The sequence below is a fragment of the Hemiscyllium ocellatum genome, chromosome 22, assembly GCF_020745735.1.
Source record: "Hemiscyllium ocellatum isolate sHemOce1 chromosome 22, sHemOce1.pat.X.cur, whole genome shotgun sequence".
NCBI lineage: Eukaryota > Metazoa > Chordata > Chondrichthyes > Orectolobiformes > Hemiscylliidae > Hemiscyllium > Hemiscyllium ocellatum.
In genome coordinates, this window is record NC_083422.1 from 39,435,549 (window position 1) to 39,456,818 (window position 21,270).

A 21,270-nucleotide genomic window follows, 5' to 3' on the forward strand; every position below is an offset into this window, starting at 1 on the left:
ACCATGGTTGCCTCATCCACCCATTAGTATCTTGCTTCTTCCTTGGGATGAATTTCTGCTGTGCCTCTTGAATTGCCCTCAGAAACTCCTGCCATTGTTGCTCCACCATTTTCCCTGTTATACCTCCCTTTCAGTCAACCCTGGCCAGACCCTATCTCATATCTTTATAATTACCTTTACTCAGATGTAATGCTGTTTCATCTGAGTCCAGTTTCTCTGTCTCAAACTGCAAGATGAACTCTCCCATATTATGGCCACTGCCCCCAAGGGCACCTTGAGCTCCCTAATCAAGTCTGCCCCATTGCACATTACCAAATCCAGAATTGCCTGTTCCCTAGTGGAAAGTACCATAAGCTGATCCAAAAACCCATCTCATAGACATTACATGAATTCCTTTTCTATTGAAAATGTTAACCTTGCCTTTGTTTATCAAGTCATTGTTTATCACAAAATTTCAAAGTAAATTTGATTTGTGCTTTAAAATTCATCCCATTTTACATATAATTACACAATTTAAAATTGGGACTCAAGATGCATTGCATTCTGTCCTCTAAGAGTTTTGTTCTAAGAACCTGTTGGGTAGATCCTCAACTTGTTCCTGTTATGATACCCTGTGTGAAAGGAGATGTGGTTGGAGTAGAGTAGTGTAGCTTTTATTTGTCATTTCTACTGTATATAGCTGACATAATAAAAACGAGACAGCATTCCTCCAGTACCAAGGGTGGAGAGTGGCAATCCCGGGTTGAGGAGATCCATGTCCAAACCTTGGATATATGATAGTCTCCTAACCAACATAAATGGACTTCAACTGTGGGTCTTGAACTGAGCTCAAAAAAAAAAGAGCTTACATCATAGGAGCTGATAGATTTTTCAATGTGTTGAAATTAATTTGAACAACCAGCAGGGTAACATATAGTTGACTTGTGCATCAATACTACATTTATTTCCCTCTGTTTTGAGGACAGTTGAAATTCATTCAAGATAGTTCAAGTAACTATCAGGAATTGATTTTTTAAAAAGAACATTTTAAATGTATTTTGACAGACACTATCTCTTCTTGCGCTTAGATTGACCTTACATCAGAAATGGTAAGCACAATAGCAGGAACAGGAGTTCAGGGAACTGACCACGAAGGTGGTAAGACAGGGGTGGAACAATCCATCAGTTCACCATGGGATCTAGCCTTTGGCACGTTTGGTAAGATTGTTACTTCCTTGTAAGAATGTGAGGCATTTATATGTTGTATAAATAAATTGTGTGTATTACTAGCTTAAGTAATTGTTAAGAAGTATCTAGTAAATGGGGCCATATTGTATAGGCAATGAAGAATGTTTTGTGTTATACCATATATAGAGTTCTTTCTGTGAATCATAACTGCATTATTTTGAATGTGCAATCCCTTTCATTCTGGCTTGTGTTTATCCAGTTCATTGTCAGTAATGATATGTCAAAACCTTCTTTTTATAACTTCCTGATTTCTTTACACAAATACCAGACAGGAATTAACTACCTTTATTCATATACATGATAAGCCTCTTGATTAAGAACAAGAACAAAGTTGCCCACAGAGATTGAAATACTGAATGTCCCCTCCTTGTTTATTATCCATGACGGGCTGTTCACATTTTACATCTGAACACTAATTTAACTCTGTGTCTTGTATACACCAGTATGAACTTGTATTGTGAAGTACTTGTTTGAATTATAGGAGGAAGCTGTTGTAAAGTGCTTAGCATGTTGAAGAATATAGTGGATTTTTGCAAGGTTTGTGAAGGTTTGTAGCTCAGGTGAGGTTTAGGGTGTAGGTTTGATATCCAGACGTTTCATTACCTGGCTAGGTCACATCATCAGTGGCGACCTCCAAGTGAAGCGAAGTTGTTGTCTCTTGCTTCTTATTTATATGTTTGTCCTGGATGGGGTTCCTGGGGTTTGTGATGATGTCATTTCCGGTTCGTTTTCTGAGGGATTGACAGATTTGTGTGAGAGTGTTTGTGGGTTTGTGTGCTACTAGGATTCCGAGGGGTCTTAGTAGTCTGGCTGTCATTTCTGGGACTTCTTTGATGTATGGTAAGGTGGTTAGGGTTTCTGGCTCTCAAACAAAAACTAACAAACTTATAAGACTCAGTACAACCCATGGACAAAACCAATGTCATCTACAAAATTCCATGCAAGGACTGCCACAAACACTACGTAGGACAAACAGGAAGAAAGTTAGCCACCAGGATACACGAACCAGCTAGCCACAAAAAGACATGACCCTCTCTCCCTCGTAGCCCTACACACAGATGAAAAAAAACACCATTTTATCTGGGACAACACATCTATACTGGGACAGGATAAGCAAATACATGCCAGAGAGTCCTAGAGGCCTGGCACTCCAACCACATAGCCATAAACAAACACATAGATCTAGATAACATCTATCAACCCCTCAGAAAACGAACAGGAAATGACACCACCACAAACCCCAGGAACCCCATCCAGGAGAAAAATATAAATAGAAAACAGGAGACAACAGCTTCGCTTCACTTGGAGGTCGCCACTGATGATGATACCTAGCCAGGTAATGAAACGTCTGGGTATCAAACCTACAGCTCAGCGAGCAAACCTACACCCTATAGTGGATTTTGTTGCAAATTCAGTTGAAGGCAAAGGTATACATCTAGGATCTGTAAGTTAACAAAGTACAATTTTTAATTCCTAAATCATAGCAATCTGGAGCTTGACCCTAAACTCTCGGAAATTGCTCAGTCTGAAAGGGATGTTATTACATTAAACCTTTTATTAACTGGTACCAAGGGACCAGTAGTGTGCCTGTTGTTCAAGTATTCTGGTTGATCAAGAAGTCCATGTAATCAATATAAAAACATATACTAAGTAATGGAAATGTAATGCAGGAAATATAGACATCACTGTTATATTTTATTTATTGCGTAAATCACACAAAAAAAATGCAACTTTGCCTTAAGTAAAATTTACTGGCAGAGAGCCTTCTCACTCACACCCTCAACTGACTACTCGGACATCGTGAAGATCGCGATAATACAGTAAAATTCTGGTATTTGAGGTGCAGTTTATTCTAGTTGATTTAGAGTGCCAGTTCTTAAGGTGCCAGCTAAAGCAAAGTTTGCTGTAATATTGTTTCAAATTCTGATTCTCAAAGAATGCTAAGAGCTGCAGTTTGTTGTAAGTATTATAAAAATGCAGGTTTAATTCTAGAAACACTCTAGGATTGACTCTGATGGAATTCTGCTGCTGACCCTGTAGAAGGTCATAGAATAATGTGTTTTCAGAAGTGTGAAGGATATAGATTAGCAAGAATGCTTCAGTGTATGTACGTACTCTGCTTGAATTTAATTTCCTCTGATGTTTGTAATGTGCTGTATTAAACTGATATTGAATTCTAACTTGTGATTCCCTTATTTTATCTTGCAATTGTTTTGAACATTAAACCTGGTCTTGACTTTGTTCTGCAGAAATATACAATTTTAAGCAATGTCATCCTAATATTAATATCATGAAACTTGAATGGAAGCTTGATTTAAACAGTCATAAAGAAGTCCCTTCTTAGAACTAAGATCATGTATCTGTACTATATTGGGCTTGACATTGTTTTTAAACTTACATAAGAGAAAAGGCTTTTAGCTTTTTAAAGTTAATTTGATTCCAAGTTTATACTTGATTTGTGTTTGAATCATTTCAAACTGGCCACTGCAAGCCAGAAACCCTCCTCTGTCCAGTTAGCTAGCCAGTCCTTTCTTAACTATTTCATAAATTTTCAGGTGATTTATGCACAGTTCAGAAGTGGCAAGATTATACTTTTAATTTAAATTCATATTTATATTATTATAGTTGTAAATACAATGCAGAAGCTGAATGCAGTTCAAATAAACCATAGTATTTTAAGTTTGATTTGGTGTTCAAATTCACATGGGCAAATGTAAGTTTTCAGCTAATGTGATGCCAACTACAGAGTACCTCTTGAGGTGGGGCAGGTAATAGGAAACGTGGAGCAAATTTTGCCTGGCAAAATGCATTCAAATGCTCTTTTTAAAATAATTTAATGTATATGCTTACGGTATTTGTATCAGTATCAATAATCATAATCAGAGTTACTTCATACTGTTTTACAGCTCAAAGATTCTCTCTAAACATAAGCTAATTATGAATAAACAGTATATATAATTGGACAGTCGGGCGTCTTCCAAAAATAAATAAATGCAATATGAAAATGTGTGCTTGTCACTAATATTTACCATTAAAATACCAATGGAAATGTACCTTAAAGAATGATCATGTTAACATTTTACTTGATTATTATTATGACCTGACCAGCACGTTTTCACATTTAATCAGTGTATGTGAGAAGTCGGCATTTTAGGCCATCAGATTTCATGACATTTAACATAATTTTCATGATAAATATAGAAATAATTTTGCACTGTCATATTTATTTTATTAACTGCTGAAATATTTTTGAATACAAATAAATATCTTCTAATTCCCTTGGTTATAGATGGAGCATGGTTGTGTTGCATTAGAAAATATCATAAGAATAAAAGAATGCACTTTGTAACATTTAAATGTTTTACACATTTTCCAATGTGTTGTTTAATTCCATTCTCTTGCATTCAATTTCATGTTGCAAATGTTTTTAGTCACTTATAGTTCTCAAGTTTAAACAGAAGAAAGCCACTCAACAATTAACAATTGTGCAGTTGGCTCAGGCATTCTTTATTTTTGCTGAAGCAAATGTTAAGTTTTCTTCAAATGTGGATCCATTACCTCAGTTTAAAAATTGCTAAACTGAAAAGGTGTTTACATTGTTAAACTTATTGGGTAGAAGTTACCTTCAGCTATAATTGCAGAGAATTTTTTTAAAAATTGAAATTAATTTATTTTTTCACAGGTTACTATCTGTAAAAATAACAAATTACTAAACAGCTGGACAGGAACATCAGCATGTAAAGGGTGTGCTTCCATAAAGCTTTGAAGGTGGCAGGACATATTGAAAATACTGTTTTGAAAAATAAAAGGGATATATGATCCTTGGCTAAGGTTGGGAATTCTATGAAGAGTAATTCACTTGTTTATTCCCAAAGGCTGTATGTCATCAACAAGGCACAAGCTAGGAGTGTGATGGAGTATTCTCCATCTACCTGGATGGAACTCCAACACTTGAAAGCTTGACACCATTAGGACAAGGCATAGGGAAGAAGGCAAGTTGTGAGGATGACACAGAGTCTGCAGAGGGAGATAGACAGATTTCTTAAGCGGACAGTAACTTGGCAGATGGAATATAATGCAGGGAAATTAGCAATTATGAATTTTGGCAGCAAGGATATAGGAGCTGAATATTATTTAAACAGAGAAAGACTGCATAAAGGTACAGCACAGAGGGATTTGGACATTCTCAGCAATGAATCACAAAAATCGAGCATTCAAATTCAGCAGGTAATGAGGAAGGCAAAGGCATGTTGGTCTTTAATTTGAAAAGAATGGAGAATAAAAGTAGTGAGTTTTTGCTAAACCTGTCGGCTCAGACCATAGCTGGAATACGGTGAACAGTTTTGCGATCTTATCTAAGGAAAGATATACTGGTATCAGAGGTAGTTTAGAAAAGCTTAACTAGGCTGATACCAGGTATGGAGGCACTGTACAGAGGGAAAGTTGAGTAGTCAGGCCTGTAGTCAACTTTAGAAGAATGAGAGGCTACCTTATTGACAAATACAAGATTTTCAGGAGACTTTAAAGGGTTGATGTGCAAAGGTTGTTTCTCCTTGTGGGAGACTGTGGAATTAGATGTCACAATCGCAGAATAACGGGTCCCATATTTAAGACAGAGATCAGAAGAAATCTCTTCTCTGAGGGTATTGAATCTGCAGAATTCTTTACTATAAAGGGCTGTTGAGGTTGAATCGTTAATTATATTCAAGGCTGAGGTTGACATTTTTAATAAGCAAGGGATTCAAGGGTTATGGGGAAAAGGGATGAAAGAGGAGTTGAAGATTATCAGATCAGCTATGATCTCATTGAATGGCAGAGTAGACCTGATGGGGTGAATAACCTACTTCTGCTCCTACATCTTATGGACTAACCCACGTGATTGGCCCCATCCACCACCTTCAGCATTCACTCCACAGCAACACACAATGGCAGCAGTGTGTCCAATTCAGAAGATGCATCATCACTTCAAAGTTCCCCTCCAAGTCATAGACCATCCTGATTTGTAACCATGTTTGTTTCTTCATTTGCTGATTTTAAATGTTTAAATCCCTTTCCTGACAGCACTGTGGATGTGCCTTCAACAAACTGTTGTAATTCAAAAATACAGCTCACCACCTCTTTTCATGGGCAAAACATTGCTGGCTTGGCTGCAGCAGCAACATCAACATCCCATAAAAGTTTTTTTTTAAGAACGAGGGATAAAGGCAGGAAAATGATCAAATATTGACTGTGCCCAGGCTCAAGTATTGTCAGTGTTTCAAAGTAGAACATGTTTGGAAGGATGTCAACATCTCAAACATGTGCAAGCAAATTAATTTGAATGGGAATAAATATTTGCCAACTGCAAATATATGAAAATAGTTAATGGTAATCCCAATTCAGAATTAATTTCTGGTAAAATATTATTTTTTGAATATTTAATAGTCAAGATAAATAAGTTGAACTAGACTAAAATGTAAGATTTTCTTTGCTAAGAAGGAAAGTTTTTGGTTTGGCAGAAAAGCCATTTGATCCGTTTCTGAAGAGTTTTGCTTGTTCTTGGCAGCAAAGCCTCAGTTATGGAACATCTTAATGGATGGAATTTATACTAATAAAACATAACGTCTTCGACCACATTATATATGCCTCTGAGCTGAACATTAAGCATTACTGACATCGTTGTAATATTTGGTAAAAGGAGGATTTTGGAGAAAAATCAAAAGTAAAGTGTTGATTAAGAAGAACTATTACAGGCTAGCAAAAGATTCCTCTTACAGGGTCATAGAGTCATGTAACATGGATACATATACCTCAGTCCAACTCATCCATGCCAAACATGTTTTCCAAACTAAACTAGTCCCACATGTCTATATTTGGCCCATATCCCTCTAAACCTTTCCAATTCATGTACCTGTCTAAATATATTTAAATGTTGTGACTACCTTTCATTCGGTATCATTGGATCTTTTCGTTTTTTTGATAGTCTTCAATTTCTTGATAGCTTTCTAATTTTACTAATTCATAAGACCATAAGTCATAGGAGTGGAAGTAAGGCCATTCAGCCCATCGAGTCCTATCCGCTATTCAATCATGGCCGATGGGCATTTCAACTCCACTTACCAGCATTCTCCCCGTAGCCCTTAATTCCTTATGACTTCAAGAATTTATCAATCTCTGCCTTGAAGACATTTAGCGTCCCAGCCTCCACTGCACTCTGCGGCAATGAATTCCACAGGCCCACCACTCTCTGGCTGAAGAAATGTCTCCGCATTTCTGTTCTGACTTGACCCCCTCTAATTCTAAGGCTGTGTCCACAGGTCCTAGTCTCCTCACCTAACAGAAACAATTTCCTAGCGTCCACCCTTTCCAAGCCATGTATTATCTTGTAAGTTTCTATTAAATCTCCCCTTAATTTTCTAAACTCCAATGAATACAATCCCAGGATCCTCAGCTGTTCCTCATATGTTAGACCTACCATTCCAGGGATCATCTGTGTGAATGTCCGCTGGACACGCTCCATTGCCAGTATGTCCTTCCTGAGGTGTGGGGCCCAAAACTGGACACAGTACTCCAAATGGGGCCTAACCAGAGCTTTATAAAGTCTCAGTAGCACAATGGTGCTTTTATATTCCAACCCTCTTGAGATAAATGACAACATTGCATTCGCTTTCTTAATCACGGACTCAACCTGCATGTTTACCTTTAGAGAATCCTCGACTAGCACTCCCAGATCCCTTTGTACTTTGGCTTTATGAATTTTCTCACCGTTTAGAAAGTAGTCTATGCTTTTATTCTTTTTTCCAAAGCGCAAGACCTCGCATTTGCTCATGTTGAATTCCATCAGTCATTTCCTGGACCACTCTCCCAAACTGTCTAGATCCTTCTGCAGCCTCCCCACTTCCTCAGTACTACCTGCCTGTCCACCTAACTTCGTATCATCGGCAAACTTCGCTAGAATGCCCCCAGTCCCTTCATTCAGATCATTATATATTAATGTGAACAGCTGCGGCCCCAACACTGAACCCTACGGGACACCGCTTGTCACCGGCTGCCATTCCGAAAAAGAACCTTTTATCCCAACTCTCTGCCTTCTGTCAGACAGCCAATCGCAATCCATACCAGCAGCTCACCTCGAACTCCATGGGCCCTCACCTTGCTCAGCAGCCTCCTGTGTGGCACCTTATCAAAGTCCTTTTGGAAGTCTAGATAGACCACATCCACTGGGTTTCCCTGGTCTAACCTACTTGTCACCTCTTCAAAGAATTCCAACAGGTTTGTCAGACACGACCTCCTCTTACTAAATCCATGTTGACTTGTTCTAATCAGACTCTGCTCTTCCAAGAATTTAGAAACCTCATCCTTAATGATGGATTCTAGAATTTTACCAACAACCGAGGTTAGGCTAATTGGCCTATAATTTTCCATCTTTTATCTTGATCCTTTCTTGAACAAGGGGGTTACAACAGCGATCTTCCAATCATCATTTCATGAGTTTTACCAATCATTTATATAATTACTACATAATTTTGGAAGTTCTTGGTTCAGAAATAAAGATTATTTTGACACATTTTACTTAGACCAGTGTTCACTTAGACAAAAAGTACACAGGAAAGAAGAGGATTATCATACCATTTCAAAAATTAATGTATTCCCAACTGTTTAAACTTCAATGTACATATGCACAGAATTATATGTATATATGTGCATGTGCATAGAACAATGATTTTTTGTAATGTATTTTATGAAGAACTGTTTTCTTGTAAGACAAATTGTTAATATCATAGATGTGACGATGACACTCCTTTAATAAGGTTATGATGTCCTCGGTTTTTTTTTCAGAAGGTTCATAAATGCAGAGTTGCCAAGAGCTCTGTCTTGGATGGCTTTTGAAGCCAATTTAGAGTCATAGAGTCATACAGCATGGAAACAGACCCTTCGGTCCAACTCGTCCACGTTGACCAGATATCCCAACCCAATCTGTTACCACCTGCCAAGACCTGGCGCATTTCCCTCCAAACCCGTCTGATTCATATACCCATCCAGATGCTTTTTAAATGTTGCAATTGTACTAGCCTCCACCACTTCCTCTGGCAGCTCATTCCATACACGTACTACCCTCTGCGTGAAAAAGTTGCCCCTTATGTCTCTTTTGTATCTTTTCCCCCTCTCCCTAAAACTATACCCTCTAATTCAGTGTAGTTACAAAAACTGATGCATATCCAATTCCGCGTTTGGAAGGCTGTGTTGAAAAGGTGGGGACACGCAACTTATATTTCTAAGTTGGATTTGCTCAGAGGATACTGACAGGAACCTTTGTCCAAAAGAGCAAAGACAGTTTTGGCTTTCATAATGCCGAGTGGACTGTATCAGTTTAAAGTCATGCCGTTTGGTTATGAAAAATTCACCAGCCACATTACAGACTAACCAATAAAGTCATTTTCAGAGAAATAGAAAGTCCTATCAGGTACTTCTCCAGGAAATTGAACATTCATTAGCAGAAATATTCGACAGTTGAGAAGGAGAGTTTGAGCTTAGTGTTGGCATTCCAACATTTCAATGTTTATGTTACCAGTAATGTATCTCAAGCATCCTATACACTGATCATAACCCAAAGAATTACAGACTGTTTAAATGAAGCTTGTTGTTATAGCCATTCAATTTGAAAATTGTGCATGTGGCCGAACGAGAAAATGTTATTGCCGATGCATTATCAAGACTTGAATGAGAAACTGAGGCACTTGACTGCAGGAGTAAAACAGACTGAAACAAAATATAGTAGTGCATCTTGGCATGATTATTGTGTAGTTTATATTGATGACCTGATGATTTGTAGTCACATATAGAAGGAACATTTGCAACATTTATCAGAATTGTTTAATTGACTTAAGGAGGTAGGCTTGGTGATAAAGCTGACTAAAAGTGAATTTGCCAAAGCCCAAGTCACCTTCCTGGGCCATGTTATTGGACAAGGACAAATGGCCGCATGCAATGCAAAAACACATGCAACTGGGGAGTTTCCCAAACCATTGACAAAAAGAAAGGTACTACAATACCTAGGATTGAGTGGATTTTATCGAAAATTTGTACCAAGTTTGAAGTATGGCTGCTCCACTCACTACTTTGCTTAAGAAAAGCAAGAAGTTTCAATGGACAGTAAACTGTCAGAAGGCATTTGACAAGCTGAAAACTGTGTTAATCACTGTCGCAGTATTAGCCACGCCTAATTACACAAAGCCATGCAAAGTGGCTATCGATGTGAGTGATGTCGGTGTCGGTGCTGTGCTGCTACAAGAATATGATGAGAAATAGAAAGAGCTATCAAGTACTTCTCCAGGAAATTGAACATTCATCAACAGAAATATTCGGCAGTTGAGAAGGAGAATTTGAGCTTGGTGTTGGCATTACAACATTTCAATGTTTTTGTTACCAGTAATGTATCTGAGACTATCATATACACTGATCATAACCCATTTAAGTTTGTGGAGAAATCTAAGGACAAGAATTACAAACTGTTTAGATGAAGATTTTTGTTACAGCCATTCAATTTGAAAATTATGCGTGTGGCAGGATGAGAAAATGTGATGCCAATGCATTGTCAAGACTTAAATGAAAAACTGAAGCGCTCGGTGATAGGAGTAAGACAGATTGAAACAAACTATATGCTTGATTATTGTCAATGTAATGTGTATGGTGTTTTCGTATACTAACAATTTAAATTACAGTGGTTTGAAATGAAGCCATCTTTGGATATTGATAGTCCTTTCTTTTTAAAGGGGGGGGGAGGAGGTGTGACGATGCTGCTCGTTTCATGTGGTTATGTTGTCCTTTGTCTTAAACGCAAGGTCTAGCTTGGATGGGTTTTAGGGCCAATTTGATTATAGCTAACTGATACTGCCTCAGGCAAAAGGCTTTCACGTTTGAAAAAAACTTGTACATGAAGGGGTAGTGGCCACTTCTCCCAGTTCAGTTTTCTGTGGTTTGGTTTGGTTTTAGCAAGCAAAAAGCTGCTGCTTCAAGAAAGTACTCCATGGAAGGTGCTCCATGCTGAATCTCTCTGCCATTTCTCTGTCTCCTGTAAGACCCTGTGTTTGATCTTTACCTTCCTTTTTGCTAATAGATGTTTATGGGGATTGTTGCAGGAATTTGGAACAGCATCATTAAGAAGGGATAATCTGTTGGGTTTTCGGATAGATTAGGTTATTCTACATTCTGTTCTCTTTTGTTTGTGTTTCATTCAGTAATCTTGCAAATAAATTCTGTTTTGTTTAAAACTAAGTGGTTGGGCCAACTGCATCACTCCTGGAATATCCATTCTACACTTGTTTAGAACAACCAGCAACGTTAAGGTCCAGGCTGCTTTCTTGAGTTGGATTGAAGGGGTGTGGCCTGGTCTATAACCTAGATCACAAGTCCGTCTTCAGATTGCTACTTCAAGGTGTACTCTTTAGTTTTGAAAACAATACTTCAAAACATTTCAAGATAAATTGTAATGGCTTCTTACATTTAATATTAAGAACTGTAATAAACAATCCACGAGATATGATAAACAATTTAGAAAAGGTCACAGGAGTTCTGGTAAATGTGTTAGGGTAATTAGGGTACAATGGGAAATGGTAGAAGATGGAGTTTAGAGGTCACAATCATTTGAATGGTGGAGGAGGCCCAGCGAAACAAATAGCCTTGACCAGCTCCTATTTTCTATGTATGTTTTGGGCACTACTTCATTATTATAGGTATATTTATCTGAAACAACCTGTGTTGCAAATTTTTAATTATAGTTTAAAAATTAAACTTGGTGAAATGTGATCAACTAGCTGTTTACTTGGTTAGTAGATCAAAGCCAGTCATGTATATTTTTTTAACAGACTGATTCATTAGGTATTTAACTGTTGCCACTTGGCCCTGTCTGCAGAGATAACAAGACAAATCTAGTGTGACCTGTGCACTCATTTAATTTTGAAGCGGATGTTGCGTCTGTCTCTTGATGTGAGACACACTGATTTCATGGTTGAATTAAACTACAGAAACAAGTGATTTCATTAAATTTAATTCTATAAGCTTTAGAGTTTTAATATTTCCACAGTTCAATTGATTTAAACTCAAAATTTTCAAAAACTGTTTATTTGTTATGATTTGTAGATCTGAACAAAACTGGATGCTATTTCATCTGTAATCCTCTTTACTTGCTGAACTTAAAAACATGCAAGAGAGTTAGCATTATGGAATACTTTGATGAATAGTTTGACAATTAAACTTTTCTTTTTATCTTGTTTTAATAATTTTCCCAGATTTTAGAATTATAATTAATATATTTAAATGTTTGCAACCTATTAGTAACAGGAATTCTTATATTATTGAAAAGTGAAATACTAAACTTATTTTACGAATCGTTATCTTGAAGATCGGTCAAATGCAACACTTGATGCTTTCAATATGTGTTTTGTATATTTCATATTTGTAATTGCGAAAATTTTGTGTTTGAAATATTCCCTTGAGGCAACCAATAATCTACTCAAAGCACAGTCTAAACGCATGGCTGTGTGATTATTATCTGCAAGAGGAAAACATTATTTTGGACTTAGAACAGTACAGTACGGGAACAGGCCTTTCGGCCCACCAGATCTGTGCTGACCATGATGCCATTCTGCTATAAATGGTCCATATCTTTCTATTCACTGCCTGTTCATGTGTCTGCCTAAATGCCGCTTAAGCATTGCTATCATATCTGCTTCTATCATCTCCTCCTGTTCTAGATTCACCCACATGAGGTGTAGGAAGGATAGACAGGAAGAAACTTTCCCTCTTGACAGAGGGATCAATGATTGGGAGCATAGATGTACGGTAAAGGAGCGAAGGTTTAGAGGAGATGTGAGGAGAATCTTTATCACCCAGAGGGTGTTGAAAATCTGGAATTCACTATCTGTAATGGCGGTAAGACAGAAATCCTCATACATTTAAGAATGGGCACATCTGTAATAATATTAAATTTTCTGGGCACACTCCCAGTCACAGCTAAAAATATTAGACTTCGGGCACAGAAAGATCCAGTCCTTTCAAAATGGTGATGGTAGGGAAAAACCAAAGGGCCATCAAAACTAGAATCAAAACCATTTTAGACCTGGAGAGAGACCAGCTCATGGTCGAGCTTGTATTGTTATAGGGAGCTGTCTATTTTTATGCCGTATGACACTGAGGAAATATCCACCCAGTCAAATCCCCTTTGCTCCCAATTATGTTCTATTAAGTAATATTTTGGTGTATATATTGTTTTCAACACCATTCAGCATGTTTGACAGACAGTGGTGCTAGTCATGTCATTCATAATCATCAATTATAATAACTAGATGCAAAAAGCTAATTCTGCAAACTTAAGTTCAAATATCCATTTTAAACCAGCCAATTTCAAGAGAATTTGGGTAGAGCTTTAAGGACTGAAATATTCTAAATCAATATGAAAGTGTTTCAGGTTAAGGCATGTCAATTAAAAAGAAAGCCGTTTAAGTCAAATTCTAAATTGATATAGGAATAATTGCCACCGTAGAAATATTATTAAAACTTCGATCTCGTGGGTACCATTATTGAGGCAAAGACTGCAAAATTATTCAAGATGAATTTTTAAAACTGAGAAAACTTCACTCCTCCAGAAAAATTATTTAGAGACCAAATAGTGTCCCTTTACTGGTATCTATTTTTTGTAATCTCTGTGAACACGTCTTTACTGCGACCTTTATTTTACAGTAAGTACCGTAAGTGGTATTTCCAGTTAATATTCAAGTTAAAAGATGATGCCAACCCCCAGATCTATCAATCAGTGTTATGCTGTCATCAGCATAAATGAATTGATAGCTAAAATCAACATGCAGAGGGTTGAAAGGTGTGCATTTGTGAATTTCTTCCAACAAACAGCTTTTAAATATAGGAAATTTAAATAAGAATTGCTTTGTGTTGAAAGTATTCCCTCCAGCAAACATATGCTTCCTGTTAAAACATAAATTTATTTTTTTTCTTGCTATGGATTGGAGAATGAGTGTTATAATAGGAGTTGTTTTTTTTCCATTACATGGTGAAACATGAACAAAGCCGTAAGCAAGATATACCAAATGCAGTTTTATCATTGCTTTTCAATTTCATTGTCTGAGGTGTTGAAAGGGAAAAAGATACGAGGCTGACTTTTACACGTGTCTGCAGCAATTTTGAAGGTGATATTCATAAAATCCAATGTGTGGATCTCCTGCCATTTATACACCCATCCTCAACCTGTGTGAAGCTTAATGGAAAGCCACTTCAGGGCCTTTCCCACCTGTTGTTATCTTACCTGTAACAGCGTTTGTTGTGTGGGCTGATATTAAGTGGGATAGAAAACCACATATGCGGGACGGTTATGCCAGTTGGAGACAGTTCTCCCACAAGATCACACTTTTTCTTCCAAGTTTCACTCAGCCTCTCAAATCCACCCTTAAACCTTTAAGTGGAAACTCACTGCCTATCTCTTAGAATCCAACAATATACCCACCGCTGGTATCAGACTCGCTGGTCTGTAATTGCCAGGCTTTTCCTTAGAGCCTTTCTTAAATAAAGGCACAACATTAAACAACCTATAGTCCTCCAGCACCTCACCTTTGGCTGTAGATGTTACAAATATCTCTTCTAAGGGCCCTACGATTTCTTCGAGGAGAAAGTGAGGACTGCAGATGCTGGAGATCAGAGCTGAAAATGTGTTGCTGGAAAAGCACAGCAGGTCAGGCAGCATCCAAGGAGCAGGAGAATCGACGTTTCGGGCATGAGCCTTTCTTCAGGAATGAGAAAAGTGTGTCCAGCAGGCTTCTTAGGGCTCATGCCCGGAACGTCGATTCTCCTGCTCCTTGGATGCTGCCTGACCTGCTGCGCTTTTCCAGCAACACATTTTCACCCCCACAATTTCTTACCTAACTTTCCACAATGTTTGGTATACACTTGATCAGGTCCTGGAGATTCAGCCACCTTTATGAATTCTTAGAATCGGCCCAACAAATCCACACTGACCCTCCAAAGAGCAGCCCACCCAAACCCATTCCCCAAACTCTGCATTCACCCCTGACTAATGCACCTAACCTACACATCCCTGAACACTCTGGGCAATTTAGCATGGCCAATTCACCTAATCTGCATACCTTTGGATTGTGGGAGGAAATTGGAGGACCCGGAGGAAACTCATGCAGACACCGGGAGAATGTGCCAACTCCACACACAAGTCATCCAAAACCGGAATCGAACTTGGGTCCCTGGTGCTGTGAGTTAGCAGTGCTAACCACTGAGCCACCATGCCACCATGTTTTTTTTTAAGGCCTCCAGTATGTCCTGTTCTGTGATGTGGATTCTTTTCAAGACATCAATATTTATTTCCCCAAGTTCTCTAGCCTCCATTTCTTTCTCCACAGTAAAAACTGACGCAAAATATTCATTTAGTATCTGTCCCATCTCCTGTGCTTCCACACATAGATGGACCTTGTTGATCTTTTGCTCTTAATGTACTTCTAGAATCTTTTTGGATTCTCCTTAACCTTATCTACAAACCACACTCATATCCTGTTTTTTACCCTCCTCATTTCCCTCTTAAGAATGCCCCTATACCCTTCTACTCTTCAAACGATTCACTTGATCGCAGTTGTCTATACCTAATGTGTGACTTTTTCTTATTCTTGACTGGAGCCTCAATATCTTTATTCATCTTTTGTTCCCTACTCTAACAGGAACATAATGTCTCTGAACTCTTGTTATCTCACTTTTGAAAGCCTCCCACTTGCCAGTCATCCCTTTGCCTGTAAATAGTCTACTCCAATCAATTTTTGAAAGTCCCTGTCTCATACCTTTAAAATTTGCCTTACTCCAATTTAGAACTTTTTAACTTTTATGCAAGGCTAATCCTTATCCATTACTGTTTTAAAACAAATAAAGATTATGATCACTGGTTCCAAAGTGCTCCCCCACTGACTTCAGTAACTTACCTTCTCTTGGGAAATAAGACAGGTCATATTTTGCTCCTTCTCAAGCACATGCATCTACATATTGATAAAGAAAATTTGCTTGAACACATTTAACAAATTCCTCACTATCCAAGCACTTAACATTATGGCAATCTCTGTCTATGTTTGGAAAGTTACAGTCCCCTACTATTACAATCCTGTTATTCTTACGTATGTCTGTGATGTCTCAACATATTTGCTCTTCAGTTTCCCGCTGACTATATGGGGCCTATAGTACATTTCTGAGTTCCACCCATATAGCTTTCCTGGAATATCTCCGAAATATCCTCTGAAATATAGCAGTGATATTTTCCTTTGTCAAAAATACCACTCCCTCTCCTCTCTTGCCTTCCTTTCTTGCCCTCTCTTTTTTTTAACCATTTCTAAATTTAAAACATTGCAATATCAGTCCTGTCTGTCCCTCACCCATGTTTCAGTAATAGTAATGATGTCCCAATCCCAAGTTCCCATACTTTATACCTTATGTTTGCTCATACATGCTGTCTACATACTTAACTTGTTTTTGTAACTCTTGTGTTTTTTTTGTTATAAGCTCCATTATCCATTTAATAAAAAACTTCATATCATGACAGATGTCATCTGCCCTTCAAAGGAGTTTGTTTATTCTGTAAATTGTTTTATTCCAGCGCAGAGTTAACACTTCTGGTACTGCCAAAATCTGCTTTGTTTGATCAAGCATTAAGTTCAAAAGGTTACAGTGAGTTCAAATTTCCCTCCTTTTTCAATTATACACCACTGCTTACCCTCACCAGTAAAAATAAGATCTGTTAGAAATGAGAGCATCTTTCCATATCTGGGACCCACCCACCATTTTTAAAATCTGCAGTGTCTTCTGGGTTAATTTCAAACCAGTCCTAAACTATAGCTGGTGTGGGATCCTCTCAGGATCCACCCTGCTCTGTCTTTTGAGATTTGTATATGTTTAAAAGAGATTGTCTCTCATTCTTCTAATTACGTGATCTCTCTATAGCAGACAGTACCAAAGGTAGTCTTCTGTTTATTGCAATGGCAGGAACTCATCAAATATGGGTCATTTTTCTAGAAGATGGAAAACTTCATAGTGGAATGTAAGTAATTGACCATTTTTTATAACAATATTCTCCATATATAGAGAAATATTTGTTGGACATTGAGTGTACTTCTGGAGGCTTTCTTAAACTGTATTAATTTACACAATATATATGTCTTCAAAATGGCTCACTGACATAGAGTTATATATTCATCACCTGTATAGTTCTCTATCAGACTGGGATTGCATGCCCCTTTGAGAATTTGCTGCAAACCAGATAATGATAAAGTGATTGATACTTCAAATCCTCTAAGTGTGTTTTAGGTAGTACTGTTTAATTTCAGTTTACTGTATTTTCAATTCATATCCAAGAACAAATAATATATTCATCAATTAAACACCCTGTTCCCTTGCAACATTCTCTAATTGTAGTACTAAAGTGCATCTGTATTTCATAATTGGAAAAGAATGAAAGCCATGTAATTCAGATTGAATTTTTAAGAACAGTTGTTTACAAAAGTACAAAGAAAATTACAGCACAGGAACAGGCCCTTTGGCCCTCCAAGCTTGTGTTAATCCAGATCCTCTATCTAACCCTGTTGCCTATTTGCCAAGGATGTATCCCTCTGCTCCCTGCCCATTCATGTATTTATCTTAAATGCCACCTCTGCTGGCAACGCATTCCATGCTCCCACAACTCTCTGCGTAAAGAACCCACCTCTGACATCCCCTCTATACTTTCCGACAAACAGATTAAAACTATGACCCCTCGTTTTAACAATTTCTGCCCTGGGAAAAAGTATCTGGCTATCAACTCTATCTATGCCTCTCATTACCTTGTACACCTCAATTATGTCCCCTCTCTTCCTTTTTTCCAATGAAAAAAGTCTGAGCTCAGTCAACCCCTCTTCGTAAGATAAGCCCTCCATTCCAGGCAGCATCCTGGTAAACCTCCTCTGAACCCTCTCCAAAGCATCCACATCTCTCCTATAATAGAGCGACCAGAACTGTTCCTCCAATTTGCGGTGTGGTTCATTGTGGCAATGGAATAGGCCAAGGATGGTCATATTGGAAAGGGAGTGGTTAGGGGAATTGAAATGGGCGGTGACTGTGAGGTCTGGTCGGCCCCTGTGGGCTCAGCTGCGATGCTCTGCCAAACAACATAATGACGTGGTGAGGTTGGTAGTTTGCAGACTTGCATGGACAAAGGGTGACGAGGGTGGGTGGCCTTGGAGCATGCAGAGACTTTGTTCTGTTCTCTGAAGGAAAAATTAGAGACACCTGTGATGGGCACTAGGCTAGCTGCGACTGCCCAGTATTTGTTCTTATTTGCTTGTCGGAAATTTGCACTACTTAAAGAAGGAGAGGGGAATAGTCATATTAGTGTATTAGTGGGGAGTGTTGGGGCTTGAATGAGATGAAAAAATAATAATAACATACTCAAAATCACTCAGTGGTAAGATTCAGAAATCACCATTTAAGCCCCAACAGAAAAATCAGGAAAAATGATTCTCAATGTCAACTGTCAGATTTTCTCACTCTTTCAGCATTACCTTCCTAGCCATTATTCACACCACACTGGGGAGGGGAAATTCCAGCCAAATGTTTCATTGCTCAATAAATATTGCCTGAAATAAAATTTGGAATTATTTTGTGACTGACATCATGGATGCATTTGAAAAATAACTACTACTTTGTAGTTACATTAAACCTAGAACATGACCAAAGACCATTCTCATTTAGATCATTTCAGCTATTATAACAGGAATGGGTTAATTGGTGTAGCAGTGTATTTATATCTGCTCAGTGTCAGTAAATGTAAACAAAACTTCACAAGCATGTCCTAGTGGAAACAATCCATACAATTTAAATCTCTAGGCCATGAGTTGTTGTCGGAACAAATCCAAAGTCATCTACAGTTAACAAGACTTGCCCTTACACATTTAAGTGAATTTTTTACATAGCATATTTTTGAAAGTTGATGATGGCACGGGAAAGGAAGCCAGGCATGTGAAACTGGTGTGAACAGATCATAACATTGCTATCACTTTAATCAATCAAATTAAAGTATTGTGACATGAATAGTGCAAGGACTTAGAAGTGAGTGAATTCAAAACCAGCTCAAGCAAAGAAAGATTGTTTTATGACCAAAAGGAAAAGTTTTATGTTCATGAAACCTTCAACAATAGTTCATACATGAAGAAATGAAACATACTTGTAATAATTAATTTTCAGTGCTAGAGATCTTAATTGATGTAATTAGCACTAACCTAACCAGTGTTTTTTAAACAAAAGGCAAGTGGATTGGAATGAATAAGATTTAAATTTCAGTGGTAGATTAGGTTCGGCAAACATGCAAATACGACTAATTCACAATGATGAAGCAGGTAGCGTGATGCAAGTTTCTTGAAGCTAATTGCACACATCTTGGACAACATCTGGAGATCACGTATAATAGTACATCCATTCTCTGCTTGAATTTGTTGCACATTAACACATAAGTAGCACTGAGCAGCATCAGTTTCATAACCAATGGCCTAGTGGTATTATCACTGGACTATTAATCAGAAACTCAGGTAATGTTCTGGGGACACAGGTTTGAATCCTGCCATGGCAGCTGGTTAAATTTGAATTCAATAAATATCTGGAGTTGAAGAGTCTAATGATGACCATGAATCCATTGTCAATTGTTAGAAAAACCCATCTGATTCACTCATGTCCTTTAGGGAAGGAAACTGCCATCCTTGCCTGGTGTGACCTCATGTGACTCATAGCAATGTGGTTGACTCTTAACTGCCCTCTGAGCAATTAGGGACAGGCAATAAATGCTAGCCTAACCAGCAACACCCTCATCCCATGACTTTTTTTTAATTGCCAGTAGATTTTAACCCAGTGTCTCCTTGACATGGAATAGTAGAAGGAGGAAGAGTTTTAGGCCCACTGAATTAATATTCCACTAGTATGCCAGCCGTAAAACCTACAATTTATTCCTTAGATCAATGAATTTTAATAAGGGAATACAAGAAATTACAGATTTAATTATCCATGAGTTAGGAAAATAATGTGTAGAGTATTTCGATACAGATTTCCATTGAAGTTTAAAAATGAAAGAAAATCTTATGATTTTTTTCTTTTGCAGAATAAGTATTTAAGGCATTAGTATGTTTGTTGACTACTGAAACTGGCCATAGGTAATGATGATTAATATGTTAAGAATATAATCAATCTGCTTGGCCTCAGATTCAAAACATTTGAATGTGATCTGGTACAAATTTTATGAAAGTGTTCAAGTCAGGATTTTATGCAACACTGGGGATCTCAGATGCGACTTTTCTCCACTGCCATGAACCACTACGGTTTCTAAACCAAAAATAATATCTGAACGTAGCCACATTGTTCTCTGGCTGCTGCCAAATCTGCTTAGGCACATTGCAGGCAGTGGCACAGCCTGAAAAATAATGGGTAATATAGCTTCCAAAGTGGTGGTGGTTTTGCAAAAAGAACAAATTGATATGTTGTTCTATCTGAACAGGATCCAGTTATTTTGAAGAGATTATGCAGTTTATAATTTGGATTGGACCATATTCAGTAATTTACAATAAGCTGAAGTTTGTAACCAGTTGAAATATTGCAGTAGTACTTTCATATCTTGGTACACTTACAAAATTTTTGAAGAGAAAATGTTTCTGAAATTGTTTCATTCATTTTGTAAGACAAAGTATAGCTAAAAGTACAACTTCAAAATTTATGTTAGTGTTACAAACATGTCTATGTATATGTTTCTCCTAGTGAGTATAAAAAGGGAACATGCATTCGTTTTGCTGGGAGTGGGAATGAGGAAAATCGAAACAATTCCTATCCTCACAAAGCAGGATTTGCTCAACCATCGGGTCTATGTGTAGCTCTTCCAGAATGGAATTGCCTTTTCATTTCTGACAGTGAGAGTAGCACAATCCGCTCTGTATCCCTGAAGAATGGTGCTGTAAAAAACCTTGTGGGAGGAGAAAGGGATCCTCTGGTAAGTAAGATCTT

At 37.8% G+C, this 21,270-nt stretch overlaps 1 protein-coding gene across 3 annotated transcripts in view; it reads left to right on the forward strand.

Moving 5' to 3' along the window:
- The window catches only part of nhlrc2 (NHL repeat containing 2), an 85,944-nt gene that overhangs the window by 31,583 nt on the left and 33,091 nt on the right, over positions 1-21,270 (forward strand). For 2 of the 3 annotated variants that reach the window (XM_060842113.1, XM_060842112.1), the window contains 3 exons: positions 1,068-1,197; positions 17,200-17,296; positions 21,028-21,256. In XM_060842113.1, the coding sequence (XP_060698096.1) occupies positions 1,068-1,197; positions 17,200-17,296; positions 21,028-21,256 (456 nt within the window). The remainder of the gene's footprint in view (positions 1-1,067; positions 1,198-17,199; positions 17,297-21,027; positions 21,257-21,270) is intronic. The other variant, XM_060842114.1, reaches the window with a different exon arrangement.